Genomic DNA, 15,327 nt, shown 5'->3' on the forward strand with positions numbered 1-15,327 from the left:
TGTTGTCATTTTACGATGCCTATATTGCTTTTTATTTGACAGTGTGACTATCAAATTCTTATTAAAAATAAGGTCCATAGCCCAATCCACACTATGCAAACGTTGTTCCCCATTGCGGGGTCAACCCAAAGGTCAAAAGGGGAAAAAAACCTTTCCCATCCTTATGCAACCAAATATGTGGGCGTCCTGTGAAGAAATCTCTTGGCATTTAATTTATTCCTTCGATGTGTGGGTTGCCCCAACTACGTCCGATCCAAGGTATGTGTCCGATGCATTGTAACTCACCCTACGGCTGTAGGTATGTCTACGGGCAATCGTTATTGCTGCACTGCAACAGACCAGTAGATGATATTCAAACCTTATAAATTGTGCGAGGTATTCCAAGTGACTTCCGAATTGAGAATTGTTTAATTCTTAACAAATCAAAACAACATATCTATCATACAATAGAGTTCTTTTATGTCTTACATTTGAATCTGTTAATAGATGCTTTTAGATCAATTTACACGACATTCCACTGACGACATCAATGACGTCATCAACGCGTAAATCTACGTAATGTGGTTTAATAAATTTATGGAGAAATTTTAAAAAATGTCTTTAGTACATTTGATTTTGGTCAGTGTATTTTTTAATATTTGAATTTTATGCAAAGTAAACCAATGATTTTACAATATTTACAAACATTTTAGAGAAGTGTTTTCGTTTAACGCTTGATGGTTGGTAGCCACTGGTTATGTGAGGGGTTCTTTATCGTGCCAGCACCTACATCATCAATAGGATCTTTGGAATTAAACTGCTGTATATATAGATGTTTTGTATTACTCGAATTTTGAGTGGGCGGATGAGATTATTAATGTTTGGTACACAATATTTTAGATCCCATGAGTCACTCGGTTGACGTTTACTATCGATCTCCGTCCGTCTGTTGCCATTTTTTTAAAATTTGATGAATAATCTTTTTAAAAGAGGAATCTAAATAAGAAATTTATGACTTTACCTAACCTTCTTTTTCTCTACTCCAATAACATTATATTTATATATTTGAGGTAAACTAAATGCGTGGTTATGAAGCCCAAGAAGCCCTCTAAAAAAACCAAACTCGTGAATTTTTAAAATAACCCCTATGTGAGGGTTTAGGCCCAGGGACGGAGCCAATATGACCATTAACCCTTTCAACGCCAAAGCGACGAAAATGTCGTTACTTGTTATGCCAAAGCGACGTAAATGTCGGTTTTTATACTTATCTATAGAATGAATTTACCCAAAAAAGTTGTTAACCGTAACGTATGGAAAAGTTCCAAATAAACAGATGGTAAATAAAAAGTTTGTGTTATATTATATATTGTATGTATGATATAGCTAAAATTGACGTCATTTTACCCTAAATTAACGTCAAAAATATGACGTCATTTTATTGCGCTAACAATTTTCAATGGCGAACAATTCTGACTCTGGGTCTGACGATGTTGACGCATCCGACGAAGATGTTTCCGACCTAGAAAGTGAAGAAGAAGCTGCCTTTTTCAGAGGTCCATGGTTTAGCGTAGTTGACCCTCAGACATTCCAGCTGCCGGAGCCAGATTTTACAGAAAATGCTGGGCCCGTCAACTTTGGTCCTGGTATGGCAATTCTGGATTTTTTTGTGTAATTCTTGCATGCCGATGATGATATGATAGATATTCTAGTAAGAGAAACAAATCGTTATGCGGACCAGAAAATCGCCCCAAAAAAGCAGACCTCCAAGAATATTGGGGCCACTTTGCCGTTTTAGCAACAGGGTTCCGGTGACACCTGACGAAATGCTTGCATTTATTGGAATACTTTTGAGCATGGATATTGTGAAAAAGCCGACATTTGAGTCGTACTGGGAATCGAACCCCCGTGCGTGGTCTTTTGAAACGCCAAACTTTGAAAAAAATTATGTCAAGAAATCGTTTCCAGGCCATCCTGCAGTTTCTGCATTGCAGTGACAATTTAGTTGTTCCAGAGCCCGGCGAAGACGGATATGATCCCCTACACAAGATATCACCTGTCATCAACATAGTAAATGAGACATTTGGTAAAAACTACAAGTACATTGAACACTTCTAAATGAAACTCCGATCACACAATCAATGTAAATTGATAACTTATTAGAATATTGAATGTACCTGTAATGCTAAATTCAGCTTGAAAGTTTTCGGTAAGGGTAATTTTACGCGTATATACCCCGGGGTATTACACTCATTTTTATAGTAAAAATATCAGTTTGTTACTACATGTATCATTTACTTTTATATGTTTATATGTAAATATATTTGCAATTGCACATATCTGTTTATTTAAAATTACAAATTGTTTAACACACTTCAGATGTCATCACATTAATAATTGCATACAGATATTCTTTATGAATTTCAAAATAAATTTGAAACAAAGTTCATAGTAATTTTCAAATTATTGAACAGTTTATACAAGATGCACTTCATGGATAATTGATGGATAACCCGAGTTGTTCTTTACGTGTAAAACTATTTAAGCTTATCAGAAAAGAAAAAAAAAGTTTTAATCAAGAAACTGTTTATCAAGTTAGCTTAGAATGAATTTGGTTCTTTTCTAAATATATCCCATTGATCTATTTGAATATACCCCATTGAACTATTTAAGTTTTTCCTATTGAGCTAAACAAGGTTAAAACAATTATTTATTGTTTTAAAAATTTCAATCATTTCGACCAAACCCTGAATAATTTTAGCAAATGCACAAAAGAAATTGAAATTAAAGAAAAAAACTCAAATTTAAACTTAACAGGAAGTCAAATTAGAACAAATACAATGCAGCAAGATTGTCACAGGATTACCTATTTTTGCTTCTAGAGAATCTATTTATTTCGATACAGGGTGGGAAACGATAGTAAAAGAAACCTTTTACCCGATTGTGTAATGGACATTTTCCTAAATAAACGTGTTAATGATCCAATTATACTTCAAGAAATTCACAAAACTATAGTATACCAAATTGTCGGTTACAATTATATTAATCTTCATTTTGTTCCCACTGTTGTTAACGAATGGAATGCGCTCTCATAGGATGTCCGTGAAAGTGACTCCATTCGCATTTTAAAAGAAAAAATACATGTTTCTGTCATAAGCAGAATAATATTTATTTACCAGTAGAACAATACCTGATTTTTTAACTTATGGTGAAAGATTTTTGAATATTATTCATACTAGACTTCAAATTTTCAAAGTGCGTAATTTTTTAAAGAGCGTTTCATCATGGCATTGTTCTTGTCAGATGTAAATTTTTATCGGGCGCTTACAAAAGCAAGTGCACGCAGCAAACTGACCAATGAGGATTTCGGCACATATTTTTTTAATGCGCTCGCTAATAACTAAATTTAAAAAAAAAACCCTCATAAGCCGTTATTTTATACATGTATATAAATTACTTAGTTAGATTCTTAAAATTTCAATTATCTCCGAGTTTCTCATATGTATTTTGCGTATCATGCAGGCATGGGTTTTTTCAAATACAACACACATACTTTAACTTTAATAAAGACAAGACCTTTTGAAATTAAAACTATATGAAAACGAGAAAAAATTATTTTCATTTCTTTTTTATCAAATGCTTAAACCCAGCGATATGTTGTTTATTCCGACTCATTAAAAAACAAGCACTCCAACCCCCACCCCCTCCCACACACACACACACAGAGCAATCGCTTAAAAATACTTCCCCGAGCAAAATGTTGCTGCATTTATTATTAATTTATCCTTTAAACTTACTTAAAACTAATAATGATATAAAGGGTATAAAAATTGCTAATATGAGTACAGAAATTAAAGATCTACAACATGCTGATGATGTTACTTTAGCACTTAGAGACATGCTTTCCTTAGACAAAGCCATTGAAACTGTAACGTCTTTTTGTGATCATGCTGGATCTAAAGTTAACTTAAACAAAACACAATGTATACTTCTTGGAAAACTTAAAGATAAACATTCTAATATTGGCGAAATTAATGTCACAAACGATGCTGTAAGATGTTTAGGAATTTTTATTGGACATAATAAAGAACAATGTTTTGATTTAAACTGGAAAAAAAATTACGATGATATGGAAAAACTTTTTGAATCATGGAAAAAAAGAAAACTTACTATTTTTGGAAAAACTTGTATAGTAAATTCTCTAGCTATTTCAAAACTGATTTACGTAGGGTCGATTTTACCCCTCCCAAATCAAGATTTCTTGAAAAAGATCAAATGTAGCATTTTTAATTTTATTTGGAATAAAAGAGATAGAATAAAACGAGATACAATAATTGGCAAAATTGAGGACGGAGGCGTTGGTCTAGTAGACATAGAACTGAAACTTAAGGCTATAAAAGCATCATGGGTAAAAAGACTTGTAGATGAATCTTGCATTCTTAATAACATATTTAAAGGATATATAAAAAAACACGGGGTTAGATACAGATTATATACTATTAATGTCTGAAAGAAAAGTTGAAAATATTGTATGTTTGTTACATCTACCTACTGTGTATAAAGAAATGCTGTGTTGTTTTAATGAATGTAAAAGGTTAATTAATATATCTGAACTTTCAAATGTAACATTTGCACAACAACCACTGTGGAATAATACTCTGTTTGAACATAAGGGAAAATCATTATTTTTCAAAAACTGGGTAATGAGTAAAATTTTGTTTGTTAAAGATTTATTCAACAAAAATGGTGAATTCAAAACACTACAAGATCTTTCAAATGATCTAAAGAAGAAAAATAATTGGTTGTGTGAATACAATATTTTAAAGAATGTAATTAAGAAAAAAAGTGAGTGTTTTGATATGAAGTGTTGTTTTTATACAAAAATACTGAAAAGAAATGTTTATAATTTTCATAAGGGAACATTTGATATATTCGATAAGAAATGTAAATTCTACTATGTAAACTTGCTTCATAAAAAATTCAAACCACCTTGTTACCAATCTGCATTTAACAATTTATTTAATATTGGTAGAGATAATTGGAAAGATATTTATGAAAAAAAGGTTAAGAACATGTATGACAAAAGACTTAGTGAATTTAATTATAAGTTGTTAAATAATATTTTGAATTGTAATTCCTTTCAATACAAATGTAAATCAAGGTCTAATGCAAATTGTGAATTCTGTCCGTGTGAAAAGGAGGACATTAAGCACCTTTTATTTGATTGTATATCTGTACAAAGATTGTGGCAAAAATTGAATAGTATTTTGAATTTCGATGTATGCTGGAAACACATCATTATAGGATTCTATTTAGAAGAAAATTCAAAAACAGTATTTTTAAATACAATTATATCATATGTATCATATGTAATTTATAAATATAAAATGACATGTAGAATGAATGAACATTTTCAATCATGTAACACGCTTTTGAATTTTTTCAAAAGATCTCTCTCTAAAGAAATGGATTTGATGTTGAATTTTTCAAAAACAAAAATATATAGAGGTAAAATATTAGAACTTATTCGATTGTTATAATCTGTTTATTAGTTAAGATTTTTTAACTGCTTGTCCTGGCCCGGGGCAATCAGATATTGTAAAGGGTTGCGTATTTCTGAATAAAATATATTATTAAAAAAAAAAAAAAATACATGTATATAAATTAGTTAGATTCTTAAAATTTCAATTATCTCCGAGCTTCTCATATGTATTTTGCGTATCATGCAGGCATGGGTTTTGTCAAATACAATACACATACTTTAACTTTAATAAAGACAAGACCTTTTGAAATTAAAACTATATGAAAACGAGAAAAAATTATTTTCATTTCTTTTTTATCAAATGCTTAAACCCAGCGATATGTTGTTTATTCCGACTCATTAAAAAACAAGCACCCCCACCCCCACCCCATCCCACACACACACACACAGAGCAATCGCTTAAAAATACTTCCCCGAGCAAAATGTTGCTGCATTTATTATTAATTTATCCTTTAAATTGATGAAAAAACTTCTTGAATACTTCTCTGCAAACACATGTACTTCGTACACGTGCAATGAATTACAAAAGGAATAAAAAAAACCCCGATAATTGTCAGAAATTAATATTTATAGTCAATACTAATTAAGCCTTGGTTACTGTTTTGTAAATATTTCCTGATTTGTTTATTATGTTCTTTCAAGTCTAAATCAAGATGTCTGTGTAGACGAACGCATGGTTGGCTTTAAAGGCAGGCATCAGTTAAAGCAGTATATATCCAACAAGAAAGCCCGCCGATGGGGTATAAAGCTCTGGGTGTTGTCAGACTCCATCACCGGGTACACGCACCACATCAATGTTTACAAAGGAAGAATGAATGAACGCCAAAGTCCCAATGGACAAGTATGTTGTTATTTAATGTGCGCTTTTGTTAAAGATTTTGGTTATATCTTATTTCAATATAATGCACAAGTATTTGTAGCTAATTTTAATCCCAGAAATGATATGAAACGCACCCTGCTAATGGTAATAAGGAATTTTCCCTAGGGTTATCAGGAAGTGTTGGATCTGATCAGATGGAACCTCGCTTTTACAAGGATCACCACGTCACTTATGACAGCTTTTTCACAAGCCCTGCTCTCGTCTACGACCTTCTGGATAAGGGGACTCACAGTACCGGCACAGTCATAAAAACTCGAAAGGGGATGCCTTCCAGTTTCAAAACCACACCAATTCAGGAGGGAGAGATTCGCGTGAAAATTACTGACTACAACCAGTTCCCCACGGTACGAATTTAGATTCACCACATCGTCGTTTGACCGTGAAATACGCCCCCCCCCCCTTTTCTCTGCAATATCTATAATTTTAATGAAAAATATTATCTGCAACAGATTTGTACAGACAACAAATGGCAAAGGACGAGACACCTCTATACCAATATAAATATAACCACACAATGGGAGTCGATCTGGGGGACCAATTAATTCTACAGTTTGAACCCGAGTTCAAAAGTCTAAAAATGTGGAGAAAGCTTCTCTTTCACTGTCTTGTCACAGCAGCGGGTATTGTATGATTTCATATTTCAATTAAAAATTAAACTGTTTTAGTGTTGATTGTACACTAAGAATAGCAAACATAAAGGTTAACTTGTTTAAGATTCAGAAATTTGAAGGTAAATTGTAAAAACCCCATCAGGATTCGAACTCATGACTTGTACAGATTCATAGTTAGAGCTCTGACTCATTGTGCTACACTGTTAGCTAATTATTTTGAGGGGAAAAAATAACTTTACTAAATTTTACTGTTTATTTCAATAGGAAGTGTGTCACAATATAGAGGAGTCCCATACCACCATAAATATTTCATAATTGTTTTTCAGTTAACGCATTCACTTTCCAGGTTCAACAAAAAATTAACCATCTAGAATTCCATCAGCAACTCTGCCAGGAATTGATAGGGAGGTGCAGGCAGGGTACAATGTAGCAGAAACAGACAGGTGAGACTGGTGCCTGTACATAATAGAACCTTAGAAAGGCCCACCGAGAGGCATTTTCCGTCCTTCATTCCAGAAGGGAAAAGGAAAATATGCGTGATGTGTGCTGGAAATGCCCGTTTCAAGAAAACACTCATCCAGTGGTGGTGTCAAGACTGTGAAGTGGGGCTGTGTGTCGACTGCTGTTTTAGGCTTTACCACATTCGCATTCATTTCAAATAAATGACCAAAATAGCAAAAGAGAAATAAGAGGAATGTGTAAAAGGGGAAAATGAAAAGCAGAGAGAAAGAGAGAGACAGAGAGAGACAGAAAGAGAGACAGAGAGAGAGAAAAAAACAGCGAGAGAGAGAATTGTTGAAAACAAGTACCTTTAGCTAATGCTCTCCAAATGATGTAATAATTTGTAAAAAAAAATTGCATCCAATGATACGATTGATTTTTATTGCAATTTGAATACCAAAAAAAATCTGGAAGATTTAAACGAAATACAGCCGTCATATACGTTATACTCACATGTCGACTTTAACTTATTTCTCTGCTTACGTTGAAACAATGTAAGTTAACTACAGGATAATATTTTTTAATTATTTATGATAGACATAGAAATAGGTATGATGAAATATTGAATTTATTTAAACTTTACTTTTAGTAGAGTAATAAATACAGTATTGGTGTGCATATGTTTATGAAATAAACAGGTGCTACTTTTTACGTTGCAATTCGACGTCGCGTTTTACCGCATAACATAACGTTGACGTCACTGTATGGCAAGATGACGTTAAAGATGTTACTGACTATCGGCGTTGAAAGGGTTAAGTGAAAATATATTATAATTTTTTTTGCTGTGAAATCATTAAATTCGTTGGGACCAATGTTAGTGGATTTGGGTTTTTTTTGGTTATTAATGGGAATGTTATTTCGTGGATGTATCGGTTTTCAGTTTCAGCTTTAAAACTAACTTTTCCAAATCTTGTAAATGTAAATTCGAAAATAAAAAGGGGGGAGGGTACCCACGAATACCACGATAATGGAGCCACCACGAATTTTCTACTGATTCCGTACAGTATCTACTCTAAAAAAATATTTTGGTTCGATCCTCTGTTTTTGGGCAGCCATTTTGGGTCATCTCTATTCTGGAAATTATGGATCAAATATTGATTCTATTCATTATTTCATATTTTATAATGCCAATTTACTATATTGAATAAAATAGTAAAGGAAAAATTACATATTTACAGAGTTTACTAGGAGACTATATTATGTGGCGGAAGGTTTTTAAGAAGAAAATGAACATTTTTCTTAACTCTGTTGTTTTAGAGTACCGTCACTTTAGCTTCCTTATTTTTAGTAATATGTTGTGACGAAAAACATAGTTTTACAATTTTTCAATATTTGTCCCTTAAATTAGCTTATTTCATGCCATAGCTCAAAGAGGTATAGCGTACTTTCCCATATTTTCGCCCTTTCTCATTTTTAAATGGAAAGTACCTGCTTCTATAAATAGATTTATCTGACGCGTTGAAATTTAAGGTCAAGCTTTTATAATACTTAGTTAAACAGTGGTATTTAACATATTGCTATTAAATTCAAAGTGTGGTCATATGAATCTGCATTTTCCACTCTTAAATAATCATCTGATACACATCTTTTTAATAAATATTAATGCAATAACAACACATGCAAACAATTTTAAAGTGGTGATTATTCATTTACTATCACATACATGAGTTAGTCGAGAAGTTTGAGATCAATCTCTATACTTCAGGAATTGCCGCTGCGTCTTGAACAGATGGTGTCAATATATCCAATTTTGGTTGATATTGCGAGTGTTTTCCATTTCCTAAATACTAAATGATTGTTGCTATATGTGCGCATTACTTAACTGTGCATGCACCCGCTTTGCACTCGCAATACCTACCAACAATTGGGTCGTGTAGATCAACATGGTTCATATTTATCCCCAGAAAATATTTCTTTAATGACGTATGCCGAGACTGAATTTTTCTCCTTCACCATCACTTAAGGTAATGGTCCATACCCCACTAGATAAATAAAATGCGTACAGAATTTTTTCATATTTTTCAAACATGTATCTGAGGATATGTTCTCATCAAATTTTATCCTGTTGGGTGGTCCATCGGTATTATAAAAGCTAGGGTCGTTGCTAAAAATAGAACAGATTGCGGAAAATGGCGCTTTTTCATACATAAAGAATATAAGCCTAAGCCTGAAATTAGAATTTCACAAAATAATTTTTTGACTTATATCCTATGTAAAATAAAGGAATTATTATTTCAAAACAAAAATTTTTATGTTACACTTGCTTATTTATCAAAAATAGATAAATCTGCATACAAATGAGATAAGATGAAATAAATTTTCAAAGATAATTTAAGTTCTTATAATTTTATTTTGATATTATTTACACATTAACGCCCTTAATCAATTGGAAATAAAATTACCCAAGGGACCGGCCTTTTCAGGATCACAATGGGCGTATTTTGGGTAAAAATCATTAAAATATATATTTTGAAAAAAGATCCGTAAAAATTAAATTGTGCATAGGTTTATTATTTCATCACTCTAAAAAAAAATGTTTAGATTATTGTTAAATAGAAAACATGATTTAAACAAACTGTTGATCAATCTGTATTATCTAGTCCGCAAAAGATTGTATCTTTGGATATCGGTAAGTATTATGGATCGAGAGCGGTATTTAGAAATTGCAGTCCCACGCTTGGATAATGCTAACTACCTGATATATGCCTGTAAGACAAAACCTCTATTCAACTTTTTTTTACTGGTTTTAAAGACTGTTCTTAAAATGAAATATCTTTCTTAAGCGTATGATTTTAATTCTAAAAACATTTTTTGTGGGAAAATATATCTATGCTCGTTGCTAAGCGAATATAGAATATAGATGAAATAAGTCAAATTATTTCCCCTTGTGTATTTATCTCCCTTATGCACTGGAATATAGATCTCGGTCAGGATGTTTATGCATCTTCAGGGATTAACGTTCAAAGAATTTGATTAAGTTCAACCTTGTAATGAATTGATGTTTATGCAGGACAAAAGTAATGACAGAATGTTGATTTTAGCAAGACTGGCATATATCTTACATCTATATATTCAGCTACTTGAGATATGTTGACAAAACTGCCAAAAATAAAGATATTTATAACGAAATGCACAAGTAGCTGACTACATCAAGAGAGATATCTGAGTAATTGTGTGGTAATATTATGTGGATGACTCCACAGAATGTTGATATTAGCAAGTCAGTCATATATCTGCAGTCTATATATACAGCTACTTGAGATATATTGACAATTGACAGTGATATAGTGCAATGTACATCTTAAGAACAAAAGTATGTGTTCTCCCATGGACGGTAAGAAGTATCTAGAAGCCAAGTTTCTTTAATCTCGTAGCCAGTTACTAGTAGCTAGCTTTTCTTACTTCTCGTAGCCAGTTACTAGTAGCCAGTTACTAGTAGCTAACTTTTATTTAATCTCGTAGCCAGTTACTAGTAGCTAGCTTTTTTTACTTCTCGTAGCCAGTTACTAGTAGCCAGTTACTAGTAGCTAACTTTACCTATCTGGGAACCCCACTCTCGCAACTGGTTATATTTTGATTTAAATTATGATCTTTTTTGTGTATACGAAATTATGCTCATATACAATTTATCTTACAAGATATTCATAAACTCGTTAATCTTAACTCCATAGTATTTAGTCAAGTTTTAATGCTTTTAAAGATTTTTTATACGGAGTAGATTAATTATCTTACAAAATAATAAAATGAAAAATATGATGTATTATCAATTCTTGGATAAATCATGAAGACAAAAATGGTTTCATCAGAGAATGTGGCTTGGATAAAATTAATAAAGAATCCTTAAGGCATAACTAACATTCCAACAATTTGATACATGATTTTGGATAAACACAAATGCACACGCGACCCATCCATCTCTACCCACCCCAACCCCACCCCACCCTCCTTAAAAACAAACAAAAACTAATAAAAAAAACAAAACAAAAAAATAACGAAAGATTGAATACAACCACTAAAGAACTTTTCCTAAAGTTTGAAAAAAGAAAAAAATATGATGGTCTTTTATTGTTATTTTTTAGTTTAGAAGAAAGTAAACGACATAAAAAAAATCAAATAATATATTAAACAATTCATAATAAACAATATAACAATTCATGTTACATTTTCAAGATTGTGGAAAACTGGCACATGTTCTCCCACTGTTTAAGAAAGGTGATTTACAAATCACATTAAAATCACAGAACAATCTTAGTTTAGTTGTATAAGCAACACTTTTTGAAAGTCTTTTTAACATTCAAATGTAGTTGCAGTGTTTTACATTTCAATTAATAAATAAAGTAATACCAAACATGTTTCTTTCCTATTTATTCTACAGTAACTTTATATTTAATCTTTAAAACATCATTTTATTGTAAAAAAAAAAAAAAACCAAAAAAACAAAAACAAAAACAAAACAAAACAAGAATCAACAATTGATATTACTGTAGAATGCATTTTGATCTGTCTATATTTATAGGATGTGGTTGTGTATACTAATACTGGACGGTTCAGTTCATATAAAATCATGTGCGTTAGAACATGAGATACATCGTTTTAGTAACTTAGTACTTTATATGATATACTAAAACTTTCAAGTGATTGAAATTAGCATTTTAAAATTTATTGATTCATTTACTCTATAAACATTCTTTTTAAATACATTAATATTCATTTTGTTATCTATTACAGGCCGCGGCAGCATACGCGTTTGGTGTTAACAGGGTGGACATTTGTCCACAAAATCAAACTGATTGGGAGGAGGCATCCAGAAGACTGAACTGTTCTGACGATTCCAAAAACCCTCTAAACAGATACCACTGTCTACCTGTCCACGACCTAACTACATTAATGGAGTTTTGCTATAACCAGACCAGACCTCGAGTTACGAAAGGTAAGTAGGTGACCTATATTTAGATAGAGATGACCAATTTTCAACATATGATGAAGATGTGTCATTAAACAATCGAATTAAGAACGGATTTTCACTAAAAGGTGACTGAATGGCACAACTTTAGTGTAATTAAATGAAAATTTTAAGCATCATGTGAAATAAACAACAATATATCCTAGAAATGTGAATAAGAAGATAGGATACTTCAGCATTTAAATTTCTGGATCAGAAAAAGGAAAAACCAATGTATCAATCATTTGTAATTAGAGAATTATTGTACGGAACCCCATTTAGGACCTATCAAAAATATTTTTGAATTTGATATAACGAATTTTTAAATTTGTTAAAACGAATTTAAATCGTTATGACGAATTGTTGAATCTGTTATAACGAGTTAAATTTGTAATAACAAATTTTAGGAATTTGTTATAACGAATTTAATATGTTATAATAAATTCAATGAATTCGTTATTCTGTTTTAACAAATGAAATTTGAAATAGCGAATTCTTGAATTCGTTATTTCAAAATTCAAAATTTCAATTTGTAATTTTGGTTTTTAAAAAATCGGTTATAACATATTTTCATCCAATTTGTGGTAACACATTTCATGTTTTGGGGAACAAATTAACGGGGCGGACTTCATTTGTCCCATATCGGCGTACGACGAAATGCGCCGATCAATTGATCGGGTTAATCAGCGAGATCGTAAATAAAGAAAACTGGCGTAAAAACAAAGGTGGAGGAACATATTGTCACAGCTGTTGCTGTAAGCATGGTACAGATGTAACAATTCCAAAAGACACCTTACTTTATCGCTTTGCTAGAATTCCTTCATAGATAGAAACACAATATTTAAGAACTGTTATATATGTAGCAACGCATTTTTACCAAAAATACAATATATGCAGACTTGTTTCGACGGGTTTCGGCGCAAAATTCCAAAAATGTAGTTAATTAATGCTATCAATCAATGAGCATGCTGATTTATTAACATATATCTGCATTTTTCATCTCATTTCATCACCAAACCGTGATATTACGCCATACTTAAAAAAATACCGGTTTGGAATAGAATTGATTTAAGAAAAGGGAATCAATTTTTGAGTATTACTGGTCTCAGGAGATTTTGGGACGTGTTCCAATCCAATAAAGCTCGAAGAGCTTTATGATATATTTGACCATGCTCTGACCGAAATTATCAACTCATAATATTCAAAGAATGATTCCTTATTACTTAATATTTATATTATTTCCAATTTCTACACTTTAAACAATATTCTTAAACAACTGTTTTAATGCATAACACATGCTATGTATTATTACACAGCGCAGCCAATACTGTTTTTCGGTTATGCTGTAGGACACGCCCATTTTGTGTCGCTCGGTTTTATGAAATTATTGAGCTGGGTCATCAGAGTTAAGAGCACTTAAAAAATATAAATATAACATTTTACATGTATATGAAGTAGCCAAGCATTTTAACCAGGATGTGCGCATGCGTGAACCAACTTTCCATCAGAACGATGTATAGAATAGGCTATTTTTGGAAGTTGATTTTAATCAACTCTCCTATGCAGTTACTCTGACAAACCAAAAGTGAAACAGTGTTTGGACCAAAGCACAAAATATTGCCGCTGACAAGAACTAGTTCTTAAGAATAATTGATTAATCCGAAATAATGTACGCTAAAGCATTGTTTTTCAAGGAAACATATTTATAAATACCTTGAGAATAGTCAGATTTTAAATGGTACGAACGATTTAGATATTTTTTGTAGTTGTATGTATTCTTACGGTAGAGTTCAAAATAGTCTCGTTCAACTCGAGAGAGTTCAATATTGCTTGGATCCATAAATTTTCCAGAAATATTTCTATCACTGATACATAGTTTGATTGAATTTAATCTAATCCTTAAATATTACTTTACATGATTCATATGGGGTTTTATCACCATTCTTGTGTCGAAAAGTACGGAAGCCCATTTAGGACCTATCAAAAAATATTTTTGAATTTGATATAACGAATTCTTGAATTTGTTAAAACGAATTTAAATCGTTATAACGAATTGTTGAATCCGTTACCACGAATTAAATTTGTTATAACAAATTTTAGGAATTCGTTATAACGAATTTAATCTGTTTTAACAAATTCACTGAATTCGTTATATCAAATTTCAAAATCTGTTTTAACAAATTAAATTTGAAATAACGAATTCTTAAATTCGTTATAACAAATTAAATTTGAAATAACGAATTCTTGAATACGTTATTTCAAAGTTTTAATTCGTAATTTCGGTTTTTTAAACTCGGTTATAACATATTTTCACCCAATTTGTGGTAACAAATTTCATGTTTTGGGGAACAAATAAAACGGGGCGGACTTCATTTGTCCCATATCGGCGTACGACAAAATGCGCCGATCAATTGATCGGCGTTAAAACGGCGAAGTGGTATTAAATGAAGTAAATGTAACCATGATAACAGATGTAACAATTCCAAAAGACACCTTACTTTATCAGCTTTGCTAGAATTCCTACATAGATAGAAACAAAATATATTTAAGAACTATATGTAACAATGCAGTTTCACCAAAAATACAATATATACAGATTTGTTTCGACGGGTTTCTGAGTGTGCAAAATTCAATAAAATTGTTTAATTATCGACGGGTTTCTGAGTGTGCAAAATTCCAAAAAATTGTTTAATTAATGCTATCAATCAATGATCATGCTGATTTATTAACATATCTGCATTTTTTTTTTTATCTCATTACATCACCAAACCGTGAGATTACGCCTTACTTAAAATAAAATACTGGTCTGGAATAAAATTGATTTAAGAATAAGGAATCATTCTTTGAGTATTACTAGGTACAGGTGATTTTGGCC

General features: G+C 31.7%; 1 protein-coding gene across 1 annotated transcript in view; it reads left to right on the forward strand.

The window, feature by feature from the left end:
- The first annotated feature begins 1,435 nt into the window (after positions 1–1,435).
- Positions 1,436–15,327, forward strand: part of LOC105322597 (uncharacterized) — a 53,045-nt gene continuing 39,153 nt past the window's right edge. Inside the window, exons 1-3 of the mRNA XM_066067804.1 lie at positions 1,436–1,622; positions 6,504–6,742; positions 12,239–12,440. Of these exons, the coding sequence (XP_065923876.1) occupies positions 1,436–1,622; positions 6,504–6,742; positions 12,239–12,440 (628 nt within the window). The remainder of the gene's footprint in view (positions 1,623–6,503; positions 6,743–12,238; positions 12,441–15,327) is intronic.

The sequence above is a fragment of the Magallana gigas genome, chromosome 7 (genome assembly GCF_963853765.1).
Source record: "Magallana gigas chromosome 7, xbMagGiga1.1, whole genome shotgun sequence".
Taxonomy (NCBI): domain Eukaryota; kingdom Metazoa; phylum Mollusca; class Bivalvia; order Ostreida; family Ostreidae; genus Magallana; species Magallana gigas.